This window comes from Hibiscus syriacus, unplaced genomic scaffold (assembly GCF_006381635.1).
Source record: "Hibiscus syriacus cultivar Baekdansim isolate YM2019G1 unplaced genomic scaffold, ASM638163v2 tig00110710_pilon, whole genome shotgun sequence".
NCBI classification, from domain to species: domain Eukaryota; kingdom Viridiplantae; phylum Streptophyta; class Magnoliopsida; order Malvales; family Malvaceae; genus Hibiscus; species Hibiscus syriacus.
The window spans coordinates 157,589-179,470 of record NW_024062832.1 but is presented as its reverse complement, the minus strand read 5'-3'; the positions used below and the strand labels follow the sequence as shown (position 1 = coordinate 179,470).

Here is a 21,882-nt window from a genome sequence, read left to right as displayed (position 1 = left end):
CGTTTCATTTTAAGGCAAAATGATTATGGGTTGGATAGAAACAATTAATTGACCAACGTTCAATACTTGTCAGTGACATAAGATTGTCATGTTTCCATTTTCAACATATGGTATATAACATGTTATCACTTTCAACATGTGATATATACCACATCATTACTTTTTATATGTGGTATATACCACGTCATAATTTTCGACACGTGATATGTACCACACTATCATTTTTTGATTAGTAACATATGTCATATCATCACTTTCAACATATGATATGTCACCTCATTACTTTTGACATATGATATTTAGCATGTCACCACTTTCGATATGTACCAAGTGATCACTTTTAACACATGATATATATCACGTAATCTCTTTTAACACATGATATATATTACATATCATTTCATCATTTTAGATGAAAGATATTTGTCATATTATCTATTTTAATAAGTGGCAGTTGTGCATCTTGTAGGTAATAATCAATGAGTTGTTTTATCTAACCAAAGACATTTTGTATAAAGTGAAATGTTGACAGTTAAAATAATTAAAAGAAAAAAAATAAGAAGTAGAATAATTATTTTGTCCAAATTAAAGGTAAATTTTAACATTATATCTTTATTTATAATATAAAAGAGTAGGGTAAAAGGACATTGCAGCATGATGCTGTTTAGAGTCTACACAACAACTCCTCCATTCACCCTAATAACCTGCCCATTGGTCCACTCTCCAGCATCGCTCACTAAAAACCCTACAATTCCTGCTATATCCTTTGGCTCACCCAACCGACCTAAAGGGCAAGCATCCACAAATCTCTGGACAGTTTCTTCAGTCTTACCGGAAAAGAACAGCTCCGTGGCTATCGGCCCCGGAGCGACACAGTTTGCTGTTATCTTCGTGCCTTTGAGTTCCTTAGCCAAAATCTTCGTCATTGCCTCAACAGCTGCCTTTGAAGCAACATAAGCTGCATATCCAGGCAAGAGTGATCCCACCAGAGATGTCGAGATCGTTACGATCCTTCCTCCGCCGTCGTGAGTCAACCGACGCGATGCCTCTCGACAGCAGAGAAATGATCCTTTAGTGTTGATGTTGAATGTCACATCCCAATCCTCCACTGATGTGTTTGCTAAGGATGGGTACTTTTGATCCATCACACCTGCACAGTTGACAAGGATGTGTGGTTTGGACCCGAATTCTTGCTCGGTTTTATCGAAGAGTAGCTTGACGTGATCTGGGTCGGAAACATCGGCTTTGATGGCGACTGCTCGGGGATGATCGGCGGTGCACGACGCATTCAACACCGATGCCAAAAGATTAGCTTGTGTAGAATTGGAAGCATAATTGATGGCAACACTTGCACCGAGAGAATGAAGATGGTTGACAATGGCACGGCCGATGCCACGAGAGCCACCGGTTACTATTGCTACACGGTCCTTGAGTGGAAGCGAAGATGATGACACCTCCATGCTTGTTTCTGCTGCAAAAAAATGGTGAAATTGTGAGTTTGAGAAGATGATACTTGGAGAGAAGATTTATATATTGGGGTTTTGGAAATGGGTGGATGCCATCAATATTTGTATTTGTATGTAGCAAAGTCAAGCTTCTGACTTGGGAAAAGTAATCTCCATCAGACTACCCACTCAAAATAAAAATGGAGATAAACATTAAACAATTCAGTCTTTGCGTAATTGATACATTGAATGCATCATAAAATAAAGCAAATGAAATCTGAGAAAGTTCGATGAGGTGGGTACACGTATGCCATGACGTATATTTGACTTGGGAAGCACAACACATTTTCTATTAAATAAATAAATATATCATAATCCAAAAGAATATTGAAACTGGAAAGCAAGAATCAATGGAATAAGCATACCAAATGAGATGTTGATGCTTCGTGGTGCAAAGCAAAATAAAGAACAAAAAATGCAGTGAATGGCAGTCATTAGAAACTGAAATATTCTTCACAACCAAATCAAGATTCATTACAAGATGATATTTTATATATAATTTCTCTAAATCTATACATACTCTGCAAATTACGTTATTGTTTAAATTTACACTCTTTAACAAAAATTATAATTTTTTCTTTTATCTTTGAAATCACTCGATAAATATAACAAAATCTATATTCAAAAGGATAAAAGTGGCATGCATCTCGAACCCACATCCACCAAACCCACATGACTACAAGCTAATAATAGTCCCATGATTTGGTGGTGTTAGAAAACAGTATAGCTCTGAAACAAAAATGTTAGTATTAACCGATAACTAATAATGAAATAATAGAAAAAAATTAAATGATTTATCGTGTTATAATAAAAGTCATTGTCTTATAAATAATTTTACATAGATTAACCTAATCATTATAATGGATACCACTCTTAAAGTTAACACAACCTTCTAAACTTCGTATATTAGAAGGTCAGAGTGATCAAAAGGAACTATTAACTATATGTTTGACTGATTTTTTTAAGAAATAAATAATTAAATTATTAATTATATGTTCCAATTAAGGTGAGAAATAATAGAATTATTAATTATATGGTCCAATTTTTTTTAATAAAAGTCACTTGCTCATTTTCCCAAAGAGATCCATGGCCTCGATGTCGTATCCATATTGAGAATAGTGTCACGGACCACGAGCCCACAACCGAGGTTAGCCCATGAAGAGCAGCCCAAGTGGTGTTTTGGACCTTCTAGAAGCCTCAAAGACTTAGGTGGGCATTTAAATATGTATAGATAATGCCCACTTGTTTTTGGTAGGTATGAGTCAATCTCGACCGTCAATGTAATTAGATCTTAGCCGTTCATTGAGGGGAGCTTTAGCTATAAATAGAGGCCTCCCCTCCTCATTTGTACTCACTCCTTCACTTTGAGAAATCATAAGAGCATTCTTCTCTCAAAGCTTTATTATCTTCCTTCTTGTGCTAGTTCTCTTGTCTAGCTTCCGTCGAGGTTCTAAGCATCATTGCTTGGGATATTTTCAGGCTTACTTAGCCGCAATCACTAAGAAGGCGACTAAGGCCGCACGTTCCGAGGCGTCGAAGTTCCAAGGGCGTGACAAGTGGTATCAGAGCTAGTTTCGTGAGAATGGCACAATAAAACCCAGACGAGGCCCCAATAAGCGAGGTTACTCGTGTTACCATACCGAAGAAATGAGCAAACTCGAAGGATATGGTGGCCTCGTTCGAGCAAAGGGGGTCGGCAGATTGGAAGACCAATATAATGAAGTCCAAGAGACTCAAGACTCGGTCGAATCTCGCTTAGAGAAGGTGGAGTCCGTGGAGGATGTACTCCGTGAAGAAACCCAAGCATCATCAGCGAGTTAACGGAGAACGTAGACGAGCGTACCAGAGGCCTCGAGAGCATGTACTTGGCCATGAGAGCCGAAATAATGCAAGAGGTAAAGGAGCTCAAGAGCGAGCTGCTTGTCTACAAGGCGACCGTGTAGAATGGAGTGACTGGGGAGGCGCAAGCACCAAGACCCAGGATCGACGTCCCTAAACCGAAGGAGTACAAGGGGAGTCGAAATGCCCAAGATGTGGAGAATTTCATTTGGGGCATAGAGCAATTCTTCCGTGGCATGGGTATCAGAGATGATACCACCAAGGTAAATGTTGCTTCCAATTATCTTAACGATGTTGCTATGTTATGGTGGCGTCGTAGGTGTTCTGAGAGTACCAATCCAAAGGAAGCTTTCACAAGCCAACTGGAAATCATGGGAAGACGAATGATCGACCCAAAAAGCTCTCCTATCCTTGGGAGAAGAAAGGGGAATTAGCGTGCTTCAATTGTGGAGGAAATCATATGAAAAGAGATTGTCCTCAACTTGTGAAAGTTGTTGCCATCAAGGAGAATGATGGGGTAGAGAGTGAGACTCTCAAGCTTGGCTTCATCCTCAGCACCATGGAGGTCAAGAAGGGCCGCAAGAAGAAGGGATTGATGTACGTAGACATCACCATCGCAGGCCAAAAAGATGAGCGCACTGGTAGACACCGGTGCCTCAGAGTTGTTCATGTCCGAACAAATTGCCAAGAGACTTGGCCTTCATGTGGAAAAGGCAACGGGATCCATCAAAACCGTGAATGCCGAAGAAGTTTCAATTGCGGGGGTCGCAAAGGGAATCGAGCTAACCGTCAGAGGTTGGTCCGGAAAGGAAGCCATCAAGGTAATCCCTCTCGATGACTTCGACTTTGTTCTCGGGTTAAGTTTTTGGACCGAATAAATGCTTTCCCAGTGCCTTTTGCCGATTGCTTGTGCATCCTGGATCCAAAGCAACAATGCATTATTCCTGTGAGCCGAGGGCCCGGAATTGAGGCCAAGATGTTGTCCGTAATCCAATTCTCGAAGGCGGTGCGCAAGGAGGAACCGACCTTTTTAGCTACCTTGGTGTGTGTGACGAACCAACCACAACCAAGGAAGTTCCCGACATGGTAAGGCATGTCTTGGTAGAATTCAAGGATGTGATGTCTGCCGAATTACCCAAGAAGTTACCTCTAAAGAGGAAGGTGGATCACAAGATTGAGTTGGTGGAGAATGCAAAGCCACCCGCTCGGGCCCCTTACCGAATGGCTCCGCCCGAGTTAGAGGAGATGCGCAAACAATTGAAGGATCTCCTCGATGCCGGATACATCCGACCATCCAAGTCCCCCTATGGTGCACCGGTGCTATTTCAAAAGAAGCACGATGGTTCTCTACGGATGTGCATAGATTACTGAGCTTTAAATAAGCTCACAGTAAAGAACAAGTATCCCATTCCCCTCATTGCGGACTTGTTCGATCAGCTTGGTGGTGCAAAGTGGTTCACCAAGCTAGATTTACGATTGGGCTATTACCAAGTCAGGATAGCCGAAGGAGATGAACCGAAGACAGCTTGTGTGACCAGGTACGGTTCTTACGAATACCTTGTGATGCCCTTTGGCCTCACGAATGCTCCGGCCACCTTTTGCACATTGATGAACAAGGTACTACAACCCTTTCTAGATCATTTCATTGTAGTTTACCTTGATGATATTGTGGTGTACAGTAAGACCTTAGAGGAACACATTGAACACTTGAGAAGGGTGTTCCAAGTCTTACGAGAGAACAAGCTCTATGTTAAAGAAGAAAAGTGCTCGTTCGCTCAGAAGGAAGTGTCGTTCCTAGGCCATGTCGTTGGAGGAGGCAAGCTCCAGATGGACAAGGACAAGATTCGGGCAATTGACGAGTGGAATCCACCCACCAAGGTGACCGAGTTGCGAGCATTCTTGGGATTAACCAACTATTACAGACGATTCGTGAAGGGCTATTCCAAGATTGCCACGCCTTTGACCGAGCTACTCAAAAAGGACAAGGCGTGGGAATGGAGCACGAAATGTCAAGATGCTTTTGAAAAGCTCAAGGAGGCCATGGTGAATGAGCCTGTGTTGGTGCTGCCAGACTACACCAAGCCTTTTGTAGTTTTCACCGATGCATCCGATGTTGCCATTGGTGGAGTCCTCATGCAAGAGGGACATCCGGTTGTATACGAAAGCCGGAAGCTCAATGAGACCGAGAGGTGGTACTCGGTTCATGAAAAGGAGATGACAGCAGTTGTACACTGCTTGCGTATATGGCGATATTACTTGCTCGGGTCCAAGTTCGTGGTGTTCACAGACAATGTTGCCAATAGTTACTTCCTCACCCAAAAGAAGCTTTCTCCCGAGCAAGCACGTTGGCAAGAGTTTCTTGCCGAGTTTGACTTTTCCTTAGAGTACAAGCCCGGAAAGGTTAATTGTGTTGCAGATGGCTTAAGCCGGAGGTATTCCATCGAAACTGTGGAAGGTACTCTCCTCGAGAGGATCAAAGAAGGATTACCCCATGATCCTGTGGCCGAACGAATCATCGAGGGAGCCAAGGAGGGGCGAACCCGGGAGTTTTGGCTCGAAGGAGAATTACTTTACCATCGAGGCCATCGTCTCTTTGTGCCTCGATATGGGAAGTTACACAAGGAGCTCATGAAGGAATGCCATGATTCCAAGTGGGCGGGACATCCGAGGGTTGATCGGACTTTGGCTTTACTTTCGGAGCAATACTATTGGCCGCACATGGCTGAAGATGTACAGGCCTATGTGAAGACTTGTCTTGTGTGCCAGCAAGACAAAATCGAGGCAAAGAAACTGGCGGGACTACTGCAACCATTGCCTATTCCGGAGCTCCCATGGGAAAGTATTTCCATGGATTTTATAATTGGTTTGCCCAAAATTGATGGACTTTCAAGTATAATGGTTGTGGTTGACAGGTTTTCAAAGTATACGACGTTCATACCGGCATCTAAAGTTTGTCCAGCCGTGGAGGCGGCTCGACTTTTCCTCAAGCATGTGGTGAAGTATTGGGGGATGCCAAAAACCATCATCAGTGACCGGGACACGCAGTTCACATGGAGGTTCTGGACGGAGTTGTTCAAACTAATGGGATCGAGCTTGAACTTTTCCACTGCAGTTCATCCACAAATCGATGGGCAAACTGAGCGAGTGAATGCTCTGTTAGAGATCTATCTGAGGCACTACGTGAGTGCCAACCAATGAGACTGGCCAAAGTCCGTTCGAGATCGTGACCGGGCAACAACCGTTGACACCCAACACGGTTGTTACCAAATATGAGGGGCCCAATCCATCAGCACACAACGTTGCCAAGGAGTGGAACGAGCAACACGACTTAGCCCGAGCTTGTTTGCACAAGGCGGAAAAGCGGACCAAGAAGTGGGTTGACCGAAAGCGAAGTGACGTGAACTTTGAAGTTGGCGACCTTGTCCTTGCAAAGTTGGCCCACGTTTTGCGCCATGCGGGACGTGCACAAGGGGCTTGTGCGAAGATACGAGGGTCATTTCCTAGTCGTGAAGCGGGTAGGCACCATGGCCTACAAATTGGAGTTGCCTCCAACCATTCTAGCGTATCCCGTCATCCATGTTAGCCTACTCAAACCGTACCATCAGGATACCGAGGATCCAGATCGAGGCAAGTTACACCGAGCGCCAGTCGGAGTAGCGGTCTTCTATGACAAGGAGATCCAAGATATATAGGCGGAGAGAGTTATTAGACGACCAGGACACCGCCCGAGGCATGAGTACTTCGTTTTGTGGAAGGGACAACCCGAGTGCGAAGGGAGCTGGGAGCATGCCGAGGGACTTTGGCAATTCAAAACCCGAATAGACCAATTTCATGCCAAACGAGTGACGAGGGCGTCACCGGAACGAGTGGGGGAGAATGTCACGGACCACGAGCCCACAACCGAGGTTAGCCCATGAAGAGCAGCCCAAGTGGTGTTTTGGACCTTCTAGAAGCCACAAAGACTTAGGTGGCATTTAAATATGTATAGATAATGCCCACTTGTTTTTGGTAGGTATGAGTCAATCTCGACCGTCAATGTAATTAGATCTTAGCCGCTCATTGAGGGGAGCTTTAGCTATAAATAGAGGCCTCCCCTCCTCATTTGTACTCATTCCTTCACTTTGAGAAATCATAAGAGCATTATTCTCTCAAAGCTTTCTTATCTTCCTTCTTGTGCTAGTTCTATTGTCTAGCTTCCGTCGAGGTTCTAAGCATCCTTGCTTGGGATATTTTTAGGCGTACTTATCCGCAATCACTAAGAAGGCGACTAAGGCCGCACATTCCGAGGCGTCGAAGTTCCAAGGGCGTGACAATAGCATGTGACTATGGCATTCCAAGAAATCTCATTTTTCTCATGGATTTCTAAAAAAAAACATTGGCATCATCAATGCTACAACGCTTTGCATACACTGTTAAAAATCGGAGAGAAATGATTGGGTATATATTCTTTTTTTCTCGCTCCCTTAGTACTTACGAATAATTAAAAAAATTAATAATTAATGGATTAATTTTTAAGTTCGAGTTGAGTCTTTCAACTCTACATAATATATGTATATTGCATATGAAATAATCAGGGTCGGTTCAATGAGTTTTAATGTCCTGGACGAGATAATAATTTTATGCTCCTATAATTGTATCGTATAATTGACAAAGCATAAATAATTAGCTTAAATAGTAATTATAATCAAGGCCCTAATTTTTATTGGATCTTCGTCGCCTACCCTAAGCCTTCCATCGACCGATCAGGTATTTTGGGCTAATTTTTTAGACCAAATATATATATACACACTATAAGTACTAGAAAACTGATGTCCCCTCAAATATGTTATCCTGAGCTAAGGCCCATTTGACACATGTATTGGGTCGGGCCTAGAAATAATATATAAAAATATGTATGTATCGTATATAGTTATAGAAAGTCGTTTAAAATGAAATCAGTTAGTATCATAACAATACAAATGTTTAAAGTTAAATTTAAACAGAAACTTAAACAATCCAATTCGACTTAAAAAAATTAAATAAAATTTGAATTATAAAATAAAACTCTTCAACTATTCAATCTAATCAAAACTCATCCCTACTTATCATACATTTATAAAAAATATTATTTTAGTCGATAATATTGTTTTAGTAAAAAAAAATGCAATATTTTAATAATATTGCCACTTTAATCCCTGTCCCGAAACCTAGAAATAGAAAATCGCAGGATCTCTCAAATCAAAAACCCTAAAACCTTCAACTTCAAATCCCTTAGCAAAATATGGCAATCGCGAGAACGGGCGTCTATGTCGACGATTATTTGGAGTGTAACAATCCCAAATTGCTTCGCTTTATCGCATCAAAATTTATTTATTTTTACTCTTTTTTTAATTTAATTGATTTCGAGCTTGAATTTCATGTTTGATTTGAAGTTTCGAAAATTTGTTCTTATTTCCATTAGACTCAAGCACCTTGCCAGCTGAGCTTCAAAGACTCTTCAATACAATCCGAGAACTCGATGAACGGTCCCAATGTAAGCCTATAATTTCTTTTGGTATTCAGAATGTAGGGTTTTGAATTGGGGTTTTTGATTAAGAATTACCTTTTTTTCTTCTTAAAAGCTATGATTAATCAAACGAGGCAGCAAACTAAGTATTGTTTAGGATTGGCGGCGAACAGAGGGAACGGGAATAGTTATATGAACAATAGTCATGAAGATGAGGAAATAATTGAAAAAATGAGGAAGGATATAGAGGCAAGTCAAGAAAATGCACTGAGTTTGTGCACGGAAAAAGTTTTGTTGGCTCGACAAGCTTATGATTTAGTAAGTTTCGATTGTTTGTTTGTTTTTGTTTTTCTTAATTTAGCTTGCATTGTTGATTATGTTATGTTGTTATTGAGGTTCCTTGTGGTATGACGGTGTAGAAAGCTATGGAATTGCTAATCTTGTGCACCATCTTTCAACTAGCATATATGAATACAAGTCCTTGTAGGTCACAAGCTCCAAGCAATTGTTTGTATGGCAGAGCATCCGAGTGTTTTTACTTTAGCCATCACTGTAATGTTGAAGATTGAAGAACACTAGAAATCTGATTCAAGCTAAGTTAAAGGCATTGTTTTGGAAGTAACTCAATTTGTCTGTGACTAACTAGATAATTTTCCTTGATGGCTTACCCTCTATAAGAAAGAGATTAGATTTTTGCATCTTGTGTTCAGCCACATTTCTGAATGTAATGTCATCTAAACCGAAACCATTGTTCTGGATTGGTTTTTATATGAAGCTTTGGAAACTGCCTGCATTATGTGAATCATATTAAATTAAAGATAACAAAATTATGAAACTTGTTTCAGATTGATAGCCATGTAAAACGTCTTGACGAGGATTTGACCTACTTTGCAGATGATCTAAAGCAAGGTACAGTAATTGCAATCAAATTTGAGCATTTTTTTTAGGGATAAAATTATTCCTCAAGTGATTATTTTGTCACCATGCTTTTTTCTTCCTCCAATTTATCAGAAGGAAAAATTCCACTGGATGAGCCTGCTATTCTCCCCCCGCTACCTATTGTTCCTCATAAGCTTGAGAAACGCAAGTTCTTTTATGGAACACCTCAATCAAAAAGGTTTGATTATAGGGATAGAGATTGGGATCGAGAGCGTGGTAGGGATTTTGAACTCATGCCTCCTCCAGGAAGCCATAAGAGATTTTGCTAGCCCTCTTGATGTTGATCAACCCATTGATCCAAATGAACCAACTTACTGTGTCTGCCATCAGGTTCCACATCTTTATTTTGTAGATATAACTGTTGATTTACATACTTTTTCATGGCTTAATTGGTTTTAAAGCTTTGGTTCAAAACTGAAGGATTGTTTTACAATTATTTAGGTGTCATTTGGAGATATGATTGCCTGTGACAATGAAAACGTGAGTTCCTTCCTCTCTTTCTTTTTCTTCTTCCCTTTTTTTTTTGGATGGTAACATTTGCCAGTAGCAATGTAGTATTGTATTTCTTTAATTGGCTTCTATATATTTCTCTGCTTTTAAAGTTTATCATATACATCACATATTAGTGTCAAAATAATGGATTGTGAGAAAGAATTAATGTATCCAAATATATATGTATATAATATGGGGTTTCAGTAGTGTGCATACGTTGTACAAACACATGTTGGGCTATAATGATGCTCTCAAAGCACCCCTATCACCCCAAAATTTTGATATCTATTTGCCCATCATGATTTGACACTGACTATTAACAATTTGGTTGGCACTTATTGTTTTAACGTTTCTATCCCTTCAGTGCCAAGGAGGTGAATGGTTCCATTATGCTTGTGTTGGGCTGACGCCGGAGACAAGATTCAAGGGAAAGTGGTACTGCCCAACCTGTAGGCTGCTTCCTCAATCCCAATAGAGACATATCTGTCTTGCATGATTTGAGATGTTTCAGTAAATTGCTCATTATCCTGTTTCAGCTACCTGTTCAGAACTTAGGAAGTAGTTAACTGTACAATCAACGGATATAGGTCTTGTGTTACAGAGCTTTGAACAATTAAATTTGATAAAACTTCAGATTCTTGAAAGTAAATGTGCAGAAATCTCAACTTTTGATGTATTGTATATGATCAGATGTTGCCAGAGCTTGATCTTTGTCCTCCCCTATGAGATTAGCCAATTTCCATAATCTTGATTATTAAAAGAATATGGAAGAGTCAAGAGACAACCAAATTCTCTCTTCTGTTAAGACCTCGTCGTTTATCGATCGATTTAATAACCCGATGTATTTTCTGTTGAAAATATAGTCTATCATTCTTGTTTCCAAGAGGGAATGAAAGCAAATGTTTTCTCTTTACATGATCAAGAAATGATGTGCTACTTTAGTTTATTCAGAGTTCGAGCAATTAGAATGTTATGTTTTCTTCACAGGCTTGGTAGCCATGAAAGTTCACTTAATGAATCATATGAAAGCATGGTTAATATGTTTTACATATTTGGATTGTGTAATTGTTGCCAGCCTCTCCACACCTCTCCTGGACCTAAGTTTATGGGTTTGAGCATAGCTGACTGGCCTACACATATGTAAGAATAGTCTCCATAGATTTCATGGCTTGAACCTGGGCTGAACAGATACATTTCATCAAATCCATCTCTTCCTACTGCAACTGAGTTTCTTCTGCCCTGTTCCATATATATATATAAAGAAGAAGAAGAAGAAGAAGAGGGAAAAAAACACTCATTTAGAAGAAAATTCATCACAATTAGCAATGTCAGCCCCATAAAAACCTAAATGAATTTACTAGAAATTTACCCTGTCAATGAGTGTAAAGAATCTAGGTGCACTGGTATATATCCTGCTGATTTGCTCATTTAATTGCTTATAGTCATCATCTTCTTCACCCTCCATTGTGTCTTCTCTAGCATCCTTCTGATTTCTTTGACCTAAGCCACTGAAAAACCTTTTAAGTCCCATTTGACCCCATAGTTGTCCAATGTCGGAATTGTTTTCCTCGTCGAGATTTGGGGGAATTATACCGAAATTGGACAAAAAGGGTGTCACAGTGAGAAAATTTGATCCTTCTAATCCGAGTGCATATGTTGCTTCTGGACTGCTAACTGTTAGATGGCTTATAATAGATCCGGTCCAGCGTAATGGTGTTGGTTTCGTGTTTGTGACTGAAATCTCTGAGGTTAAGACATCCTCTTGGAGTGTCACAACATATCTTGTTTCAACCATATTTTCTGAATCAGTGCTTACCAGTTCAACCTTAATAGAGTCATTTGAATTGCCTCTAACATCACGAAGAGCCCAAGTACTAGGTGACCATGAAATTTCATCATCATCTTCACAGTTAAGTGCTAAAGACACCCCTCCTTGTATCACAGCTTCACCTTCATCCCCCTCGGAAACTGACGTGTGCAGTAGCTCAACTGTGCCGCTGTGCCACATCGGAACCTTGTAAGATGTGATCAAACCACTTGGAAGCATCAAAGTAGCTCTGCTGCCATTATCCAATCCCATCTTGACAACACAAGTGTCACCAATGCCTTCAAAGGTGACACCATGGCCACTGAATTCTCCCTCCAGATAGTCCACATTGATTGGTTGGTAAGGAACCGAAGTCACATACGGAACCAAAAACTCTCTCCTGATATTGTTGTGTTGCAGAGATGTAGAAGGAAGGTAAGGATGATAAGATAACTGATGCTTAATTGGTCTTGCAGATGAAAAAGGAGTGAAGTTTGGTGAGAAAAGTGAACTGAAAGTCATGATTATAATCTTATTGGAACTAGTCTCAGTTGCAGGCTAGCGGCTAGGTGTGGATTTTCATTGATTTTACAACGAGAGAAAGAGGGTGGTCCCTTATCCTTGGATTTCCATTAGGATAATTCAAAAAAAATGTCTTTGGTGGGTTCTAAAGGACTGGAAAGCTAATTTTCCTTTTTGTTCTTTAGTGACAGAAATCACCATTTACTTATTACCTAAGTAAACAACCTTATCTTTTTCTATAGGTAGGAAATGAGCTTAGCACCTTTAGATTGATGCCTGGTTTTCTTGGTTCCAAGTTCATTTCCGAAATGTGCCCAAAACCAAACATTTAGAAAGCAAAACAACCTAGTTGGAGTCGATTTTCTTTCCTGTTACTTCTGATAGTTTCATCAAGTATGAAGCCGACAGACTCGAAAGCTAGGTGACTCGAATTCAGGTGCCATAGACGACTGTGTCCAACTCGGATATACTATTTTTTCTATAGAAAATCATATATACTAGATCTAGATATCAAATTCCAAAGCAGCTAGTAGCTAAGTCATGAAGTAATTTCAGTGCAAATCTCAGCAACCTCCATCTGTTTTATTATTGCAAGCACTAATGAATTGCAGTGACAGACAAAACTAATGGTTTCCCAACCAGTTAATTGAAAAGGAAGAACAATTTTAGAAAAAATGGAATCTATATATAATTATTACAAGTTGTCGTGCTCAATGACTTGTGCTCCTCTCCAATTTTCACCAGGTTTTATAACAACAGGCACCAGCATCGAAGCAGGGCCGGTGCAGATGAAGTAATCCTTCCCATACTTCTCTGCTAATGAACCAGGGCTTGATAAGTATATATCTTCAAACCCCATTCTTATTATCCTGAAGAAAAGTTCTCTACCCTGCAAAATGATCCAACGAATAAGTGAAACTTCATATATATATATATATATATATATATATATATATATATATATATATATCTGTATATTGAAATGGTGGAAATAGGAAAATAAAGGGTTTATTTTACCTGATCAAGAGTTTCATAGTTTGAAGGTGGTGTCTCAAAAAATGGCTTCTGCCTCTCTGGTGGTGGAGCAGCATAGACTCTACTGAGCTTATCCTTCAATATGGTGATTGGTACATCTTGTTTGGTCCAAACACCTGGTTTGTCTTCATTATCAGAACCGAACCATCCCGAAGACTCGGTTTTCATTGTTTCGGATGGGGATAAGAGCTCCAACGGCGAAGACAACGGCGGATGTGAGCAGTAAGAGCAGCCTCGGAGTCCGTTAATTGCTGTGCGACTTCTTTTCTTGAAGTTCAAATGGCTAAGTATGGCACTAGTTAACTCACATCTTTGCGGCCATTGTTCTTCACAATGACTGCTGTTGCTATGCTTAATGGATAAAGAGAGACGACATAACTGATATCTAGAGTCCCAGCAATACAGCTCAACTCAACCTGTTCATGCATTATATGAGCACGAACCGATCATGAACGGTCTTAAACACAAATTAACAATCACGAACATATCAGGTTCATTCAAACTCGGCTTGTTTACAGCTCTAAACAAAATCCCATAATTATCTAATAACAGCTAACAAATAGGGTAGGATACAGACTTGTAAACTATATGAACTCGGCTTAGTATATATATGCCTGCAAGTGAGAAAATACCTGAAGAGCATCAATGGCATCATTATCAGCATCCTTTACAGTCCACTCATAACCAGATAGAAGCGACCCTTTCTAACTTTTTTCGGTCGCATCATTGATAACCAAACCAATCCCTCCTTTGGACTTGGTAGGGTCTATTCCACCAGCAGGGACTGTGTAAAGAATCTCCTCTAAGCCTTCTTCTTTCCAGTATACCTTAGGCTTGTAAGAAGTGACATGAGCATCAGGGATTCTTAGTCTCAGTGAGCTTCCATTTCTTACTGTCAGCTCGACAAATGGAACGTTGTTGTACTCCGAGAATTTGATGCCTTTGCGACCGAATTTTTCGTCGAGAGCTTCTGGAGAGGAAAGGGTAGTTGAAGTAGGAGTTGCAGGAGAAGAAGTAGTTCTGATTATGTTTGGTTTTGGAAGAGAGAAAGAAAGAAGGGAAGCCATTGTTGGAAGGAAGAAACTCTGTTGGCTTCCACTCAGTGTACTAACAAAGCTGGTAGGCTCATCCTTTAGCAATTGTTTTGTTTGGACATGCTTTTTTGGCCTTCCATTTTCACATATTTGCACTATTGATTTAGCAATTATTGATTTATTTTAACTCAATTAATATTTTTATACGAAGTTTTCATAATAAACCTCAGTTTGAAAACTGCTCAGTTTTCCCCCAACAGTTAGAAAAAGGATGGATTGAAAGTTTGCTTTGATTATTTCAGTTTTTAGCAAATTTTTATGTTTCTTTTATTTGGCGTGTATAAAACATTTCCAGTAAAAGATGGAATTAATGAGAATTCGGATCTAACAAAATGTTAATGGCCAAAGGTGACAACATTCATCAGATTTACTAATGGAAAAAATTACAGAAATGATAAACACAACACAGAACCATAAACATTTTCAAAATAAAACCAAAACTTGGTTTCAAAGTGTTTGAAGCATCTCAAAAGATGCCTAACAAAATCCCAAACAACCCTCGGTGACATACGAGAGAAAGGTAATCGACTGATGATGTTGCAGGAGACTTTGCTTAGTCCTCATCCATCCCTGCAGGCTGCTCTCTCCTTCCTGGACCTCCAGCTGGTTTAGCCATTATAATCTACAAAATTGACGGAATGGTAAGCTTGGTGAACGGAAATAGTATAAACCCATATATATATTCAAGCCCTGTTTCGAGTTAATTACCTGATCTACCCGTAGAACAGTGCAGGCAGCATCAGCAGCGTATTTGAGAGCGAAAAACCTGTCGAAAGAAGAAAGAAACACAAGAAAGAAGAGAGATGTCGTACTCTCAGTGTGTCTGTATGAGGAAGAACTCATGAGTCAGAAAAGTCGAAAAATATCAGAATGTTACTTGGTGACATAAAGATCCCAAATATTGAGGGTTGACACATCCTTGCAAACACCATCTTCAGATTCGCCTCCCCCCAAATCGATGCCCACTTTGGTATTTCCTGATGCATGTTTTTCATACAGCTTAGATATGATATCCATTGGATTGAGTCCAGCATTCTCTGCCAGAGTTCTAGGTACCATTTCAAAACTTTCAGCAAACTTAGCAATGGCATATTGATCCAATCTGCAAAATATCCAATTTCCCTATTAGCCTCCTCTAGTAATCCAAAATCTACTGTATATTCCAAAATTTATAGAAGATCCCCAACAGAGAGATAAAACATACATAATATATGCAAGATAAAAAATAAAAAAACGATGCTTCAAATCCCAAAAAATCCAGCAAAATATTCTATCATGCCATTCATGCAAGAGCAGCACATAATATGAGGATGATAATTTATAGTTAAAGAAGTAAAAGAAGAAATATAATAGATCACCCTGTTTCCTTAAAGGAGAATTCTTTCAATCTTCTAGCCAACTCAATTTCAGTAGCTGCGGCTCCAGGTACCATACGACTGTCCCTGCACATTGCCTGACAAAAATATGGCATTAAGAAAGTGATAATGATACTTCCCTTGAAGTTTACTCTATAAAGTTTACAGAGGAGAAACACTACAATACTCGGAAGAATACATAGAAACAAAGTAAATATTCGGCGACTATCACCTTATATGTATTCACTCCATCATCAACAGCTCTTTCGAGATCATCCAATATACTATCAGTACTTCCTCGTAGAAGCACAGTGGCAATCTTGTTACCACCTTCTTCGCTTCTCACAACAGTGACCTACAATCAATAGATGATACAAAACAAAATGAACAAAGGACAAGAAACCAAATACAAGTAAAAGCAAACTCCTCAAACATACCCGAGAACCACCGATTTCCTCAACTGAAATTGAATCAATAAATCCCAAATCATCAGCCTTTGGTTGGCTGAGTTTCAACTGTCAAAAGAATTAAAAGCTCATTAGATTGCAAACAAAAGACATTATCTTTTTTCCTTTCTTTTAAAATAATCTAGATAGAATGCTCACAAGAGCAGAAGTTCCTGTTGTGCGACAAAAACGCCTCAGTTCAAATTTCGAGCTGATTTTCAAGACCATTAACCTGCAAGAAAAGGATCCAAACTAGACATGTTAAACAAGGATGCAAAAGCTACAAAAGTAAGATGTTTTTTTAATCCAAGAGAGTCCAATCTATCAAACACTTGTCATAAGTATCAATCGACTACATAGAACATGCATATATCCAAAATTAATCAGAAAAAAGGAGCAGAATTAAAATATGAAAAGAAAACTTCATATACTTGTAACGTTCACAGAAATGCAATGCCATTTCACCAACAGGTCCTCCACTGACAATAACTTCAGCACCAGAATCAGCAACTGCTTTGATTAGCTCCTCAACCCTAGCTTCTTCAGTTTTAGCATAATTCTCTAGCTGAAAGATAAGAAACCTTCCACATTAGACGTATTTGACCAATGAAAACCCCCAATTCCATTTACTTATCAGCACAGAGTTGGACCTAAGACAAAAATATGTATATTATTCTCACAAATTACCTGCTCAGCAGAGTGAATCAATACAGTCCCTTTTGTTTCAGTGGCAGATGTATCAACGCCACTAGCAAAAACAACCACCTATTACAAAGTGAACACGACACAAATCCATAAGCCGGAATTCAATAAGACTTATCTTTACCAATTGAAGATTATAGTCCAACTGTTATAGATATTAATTAATCAACCAGGAATGGAAAGGAGAAAAATGATTGTGTACCTTTGCCTTCTCCCCATGCTTTATACTTCCCACAGCGTCGCCTTTTAAAACCATCCCACGAACAATTGTACAATTATGCAGACCTCCTCCAACAAGCTTTGTGACTCGGACATTATCAACATCAAAGTTTGCAGGGTTCTTGGGGCAGACTTGGATGCATGCCTATGATGCAAAATAAATAAATAAAAAGTAACCATGCTATCCTTCAAAAGTTATAGCTAATAGACAAACGGATCAGTGATAGACAAGAGAAGAGGAATAAGTTGCAAGTTACATCAGCTATAAGAGAGCATAATATATCTTCCTGTCCGTGTTGTTTGCTAGCAACAGCAGCTTTCATTCGAGTAACAACTTGCTCTTTATCCCGAACATCCATAGTTTCAGAACCTTTCTCCACAAGTTCCCCCAACTCCTCAATTGTCTACAAATATTAAAAGACAAAAACTATAATGGCAAATCCGACACGTTATCATAATTAGCACAACACATCAAGTCATATAAGTCACTTGGGAAAGCAAAGGCGAACCTTGGAAATTGCTTTAGTATAACCACTGATGATCTCACTTGGATGCAAACCCATCCTAATAAGCTCCTCTGCATTTTGGAGAAGCTCACCAGCAAATGAAATCGTCAAATTAGCACCGTCTCCGATCTCCTCCTGCTGAGCCTTACCAGCTAAAACTAAAATCTTGGCGGCGGGATGCTGAACCTCAAGCTCATTGACAATAGTAGCAGCATCATTGGTGACAAAGAGCTTGTCCAAATGATTAATTACCATCTTATTCATACCTAAAGGAACAGTAGATCAATCAATAAAAGCAAATGCGGCGGCATTAGAAAAATAACACTTGATCTGGATTTCAAACGAAAAGTATTAGAAAAAAACAGCAGATTTCAAATGAAAGAGAACAAAAAAGGATACCTTCGGGGCCAAGGGAAGTGCGTGTGATGGTGGAGAGTTGCTTGCAAGCATCAATGTTTTTGAGAACAGCTTCGTCGAGACCCGAGAGATGCTTGTGACCTTCCTTCAGCATAGATTGTATGCCATAAGGCTGCATTGAGAAGCCCATTTTCCTTCTTCTTCTTTTTACTCAAAACCCTAACCTTTGGAAATGGAGAAACGAGGGGGAAATATTCAATCTTTACGTTGTTGGCTTTGAAGAAGATGGTATATCGAAGTGTCTAGTAAGTGTTAATGAGTTTTAGTCCCAGAAAGCCCTAGGGGATAGAAGAAACCACTTCCCACGCGCCTTCAACTCACGTGAGAGAGAAAACTTGATCTTTTTAGAAAAATTATAAATAGTTTTTAAAACATAATGAAATTAGGGTCTGTTTGTTTTCAGAAAAACCAATTACGGAATTGATTTTTCCTCAATTTTCGTGTTTGGTTCCAGTAAAATCCTTTGATCAATGTAAAATCAATTACAGTCAACGTAAAAAAATTCCTTTGGTTATCATGGAAAAATCGGGAATTCATTTTACGAGCCAACTGCCTCCCATTTTTCTTTGTCTTTGATCTCCTTCATTCTTCGATCAACTATCACCATCTTCTTCTCACCAACAACAAAATCAGCAGATTTTTTCCAGCAAAATCAAGGGAGGAGCTCTAGGATTCCAAGGTAATATTTCGAATCCCTAATGCTCTTCCTCCCCTTTTGCTTTTTCTCCTTGATTTCCAAGGGTAAATCTCTTTAAAAGGTACCAATCGCACTGCCATTTTCCCTCTGTATGTGGTGATTGATTCGGTAACCACCGAGGTCGACATTTCATCTGGGATCTTTTTGGTTCTTAAAACCCATTTTTATTACCATTTATAGTTTCCTGGTTATGAATTTTCTGTATTTTTCGTTGTTTACTGGTATCCATATGCTTTCCAGATTACCATTTAGGAGGTCGAACTCATCTTTTAGGGGAACTCAGCTTTTAGAGTCTAAACCATTTCCAGATTACCATTCGCCGGATTCTTCTCGCTCGCAAAGCGGAGTCCGGTTGTTATCGCCGACTTGTAAGTTCCGTGTTTCTTTTAATTCTATTCTGTTTATGGGTACGTTCAGTTATGTGGATCTATGTTTTGATTGTTTGACAGCTTGATTTTGAGCTACTAGTATTCCATTTTTATTGACATAAATTACATCCACTTTAACTTAGGTAAAAGCTTAAACGTAATATGAACTTTAGCTTTAGGTAAAAGCTAAAACTTAATATGAACTTTAGCTTTAGGTTAACTAAATTCTAATAAAACTATCATTTGGAACATTTATGATGAAACAATGGAGATGTGAAACTGTTAAAAGAAAGAAAGAAGGAATATAAGATCTTGTGATGTCCTGTATTTGGCATTAAAACTCACCAAGTGACTAACCTTGGTCATTAGTTGTCATTGCTGGTTATAACTTGGAGATCTGTAAACGATCATTTTATATTCATAATAAACTAGTTTTATATGTTCTGGTTAGTAACAATAATACATCCCTAGTACCTTTCTCCATGGGGTGAAATAGGCATGCTTGGGAGCAGTAGTCCCATGACCTCAAACCCTCCTCCTGCACTGTTAACCTACATATTTATTCACAATTACTTGCTCTTTGAGTTCTCATTATAATTCACTACCTATGTGATTTGATCATATGTCGATTCAAGATGGGAGATTCCTGTCGTGCTTCCACTTCGTGATTGTCCTGCACAAGAGCTCAACACCCTTTGCAGCCTTGATAGGTTTGAAACCTTGTACCTCATATTTGGTTCATTTTGGCATAAGAAAACTTTTATACAATTTCAGTTGGATGTTCTGTTTTAATCAGGTTTACCTCGTTTATCCTTTATGTGAAAATATGTCTACCTAACTAATCATCTAATTTATAACTGAATGGCTGATCTAAACTCATTTTGGCTGGGCAGTCTGAAGATAGTGGAGTTGCTTAACGGTCCATGCTCCGGCATCAATGGCTTGGTATCATCATTTGTTAAAGTGCTGCAGGTAGAACTTGTTGGAGTGGTCACATTCTATTATTATGTATTGGTAGTTATAGCGTTTTCTTGGGGGCATATTTTTTGCATAGTCTTTCTGTTCTGGTATGGAGGGCTTGTAAATTAGGCCTTGCCTCTTTTATATCATATGGGTATTGTTAAGTGTGATGGCTTGTTGCCAACAAGCCACTGCTTCAGTGGCAAGACTTGGTCTGAATTTCAAGTGTGTCAGCACCAAGTCGAGGGTTCCGACCTTGTTATTGTGAACCCATCTTAATGTGGTGTAGTTTTAATTAAACACTTTCAAAATATTATTATTGTTGTTGTTTTAATAATGATGTAATTTTAATTATATACTTTGATAATATATTTTAATACATTATCAACATTATATTAATTTAACCTACATATGATATTAATTATGAGTTAAAATTTAATTTAAAAAATGCTAATATATAAAGTATAATGAATACTTCAAACCTAAAATTGTGTATTTATAACACAATCAACATAATTAGTATATTTTCTACAAATTTAATTTCATGTACTTATACAAATAAAACATTTCATTTCAAAATTTTATAAAATACAATTTTATAAAATAAATTAAAAAATAAAATGTAAATAACAAGAAAAATATAAAAATATATACATTTTACAAAAAAAAAAAAGATTTCGTAAATTGTTTTCAGGAAAACTAACCAAACAGTGTAAAATATTTTACAATGCAACATCTGAACATTGTAATTGGTTTTTTGGAATTGGTTTTCTGGAATTGGTTTTTCAGAAAACCAATTACAGCCAAACAAACAGACCCTTGTATTTTATATGTTTAAAAATTTACTTATCAAATTAAGGTAAACTACATAAATAGTAACCGAAATATGAATAAATTTTTATAGGACATCGGATAAACAAATATCGATATTAGATGAGTTGATATCGATGACTCTATTTCTAAAATACTCAAATTTTATGATGATATTCGAAGGGTTCGATATTACAAGAGCAATTTTTATACCATAATGCATACTTAATCCCTTTAAGTCTGAAAATTCACCCTAACTTAACTTTAATAAGTCAATATCACCCTCAAATTAATATCTAAGGTCATTAGTACTTCTCATGCATCAATTTATAACATTTGTAATAATGTTTATCGTAAGAATCATACACATAGTTTACGCATCAAACAGACACAATAAATTTATGTATTTACGATACATTATCTTAAGCTAAAATAATAAGAATGAAGTTTTTTTATCCTTCTTTGAACTTTCTCCTTAACCATAGTTTGAGAATGCACTCTCACTTCTTTCATTAGGTATTAAGCAAGAGAATAAGTTCTTATACATTAAGGAAGGATGAATGAGGGTAAAATATCACTCACAACTCTCAAACTCCTATACGCACTCTTATATGTTAAACCCTACCAAAACCCTAATAATCACCAACTCCGAAACATAAAGACTCACTTCTCATCTTGGAGCTT

General features: G+C 38.5%; 4 protein-coding genes and 1 pseudogene across 4 annotated transcripts; 1 reads left to right on the top strand and 4 right to left on the bottom strand.

The window, feature by feature from the left end:
• Positions 1-630: 630 nt before the first annotated feature.
• On the bottom strand, positions 631-1,533 carry LOC120138863 (NADPH-dependent aldehyde reductase-like protein, chloroplastic). Its single transcript, XM_039154259.1, has one exon. The coding sequence runs from the start codon at positions 1,458-1,460 to the stop codon at positions 672-674; it is 789 nt and encodes a 262-aa protein (XP_039010190.1). The 5' UTR covers positions 1,461-1,533; the 3' UTR covers positions 631-671.
• Positions 1,534-8,513: 6,980 nt separating this feature from the next.
• Positions 8,514-10,966, top strand: LOC120138860 (PHD finger protein ING2-like). The gene is given in 8 exon segments (XM_039154254.1): positions 8,514-8,650; positions 8,785-8,856; positions 8,945-9,147; positions 9,675-9,738; positions 9,841-10,022; positions 10,024-10,098; positions 10,210-10,248; positions 10,625-10,966. Coding segments are annotated over 8 exon segments (792 nt in total). The 5' UTR covers positions 8,514-8,604; the 3' UTR covers positions 10,736-10,966.
• Positions 10,967-11,267: 301 nt separating this feature from the next.
• LOC120138859 (protein NDH-DEPENDENT CYCLIC ELECTRON FLOW 5-like) lies at positions 11,268-12,717 on the bottom strand. Its single transcript, XM_039154253.1, has 2 exons — positions 11,630-12,717; positions 11,268-11,499 (listed from the first exon to the last, which is right to left on the bottom strand). The coding sequence occupies exons 1-2, from the start codon at positions 12,587-12,589 to the stop codon at positions 11,305-11,307; spliced, it is 1,155 nt and encodes a 384-aa protein (XP_039010184.1). The 5' UTR covers positions 12,590-12,717; the 3' UTR covers positions 11,268-11,304.
• A 495-nt stretch (positions 12,718-13,212) lies between these two features.
• LOC120138849 lies at positions 13,213-14,812 on the bottom strand (annotated as a pseudogene).
• A 245-nt stretch (positions 14,813-15,057) lies between these two features.
• LOC120138848 (T-complex protein 1 subunit theta-like) lies at positions 15,058-18,630 on the bottom strand. Its single transcript, XM_039154247.1, has 13 exons — positions 18,346-18,630; positions 17,950-18,212; positions 17,698-17,844; positions 17,424-17,585; positions 17,207-17,284; positions 16,951-17,084; positions 16,679-16,751; positions 16,511-16,588; positions 16,306-16,428; positions 16,077-16,171; positions 15,596-15,820; positions 15,427-15,484; positions 15,058-15,340 (listed from the first exon to the last, which is right to left on the bottom strand). The coding sequence occupies exons 1-13, from the start codon at positions 18,491-18,493 to the stop codon at positions 15,272-15,274; spliced, it is 1,653 nt and encodes a 550-aa protein (XP_039010178.1). The 5' UTR covers positions 18,494-18,630; the 3' UTR covers positions 15,058-15,271.
• Between the last annotated feature and the right edge of the window lie 3,252 nt (positions 18,631-21,882).

Coding starts and splice junctions, on each gene's coding strand:
- LOC120138863 (XM_039154259.1), bottom strand. CDS start 1,460: ATGGAGGTGTCATCATCTTCGCTTCCACTCAAGGACCGTGTAGCAATA.
- LOC120138859 (XM_039154253.1), bottom strand. CDS start 12,589: ATGACTTTCAGTTCACTTTTCTCACCAAACTTCACTCCTTTTTCATCT. Junction 11,500..11,629: donor TCTTTACACTCATTGACAGG/GTAAATTTCTAG, acceptor TATATGGAACAG/GGCAGAAGAAACTCAGTTGC.
- LOC120138848 (XM_039154247.1), bottom strand. CDS start 18,493: ATGGGCTTCTCAATGCAGCCTTATGGCATACAATCTATGCTGAAGGAA. Junction 17,586..17,697: donor TATGCTCTCTTATAGCTGAT/GTAACTTGCAAC, acceptor TTTGCATCATAG/GCATGCATCCAAGTCTGCCC. Junction 16,172..16,305: donor ATGGAGTGAATACATATAAG/GTGATAGTCGCC, acceptor TATTTTTGTCAG/GCAATGTGCAGGGACAGTCG.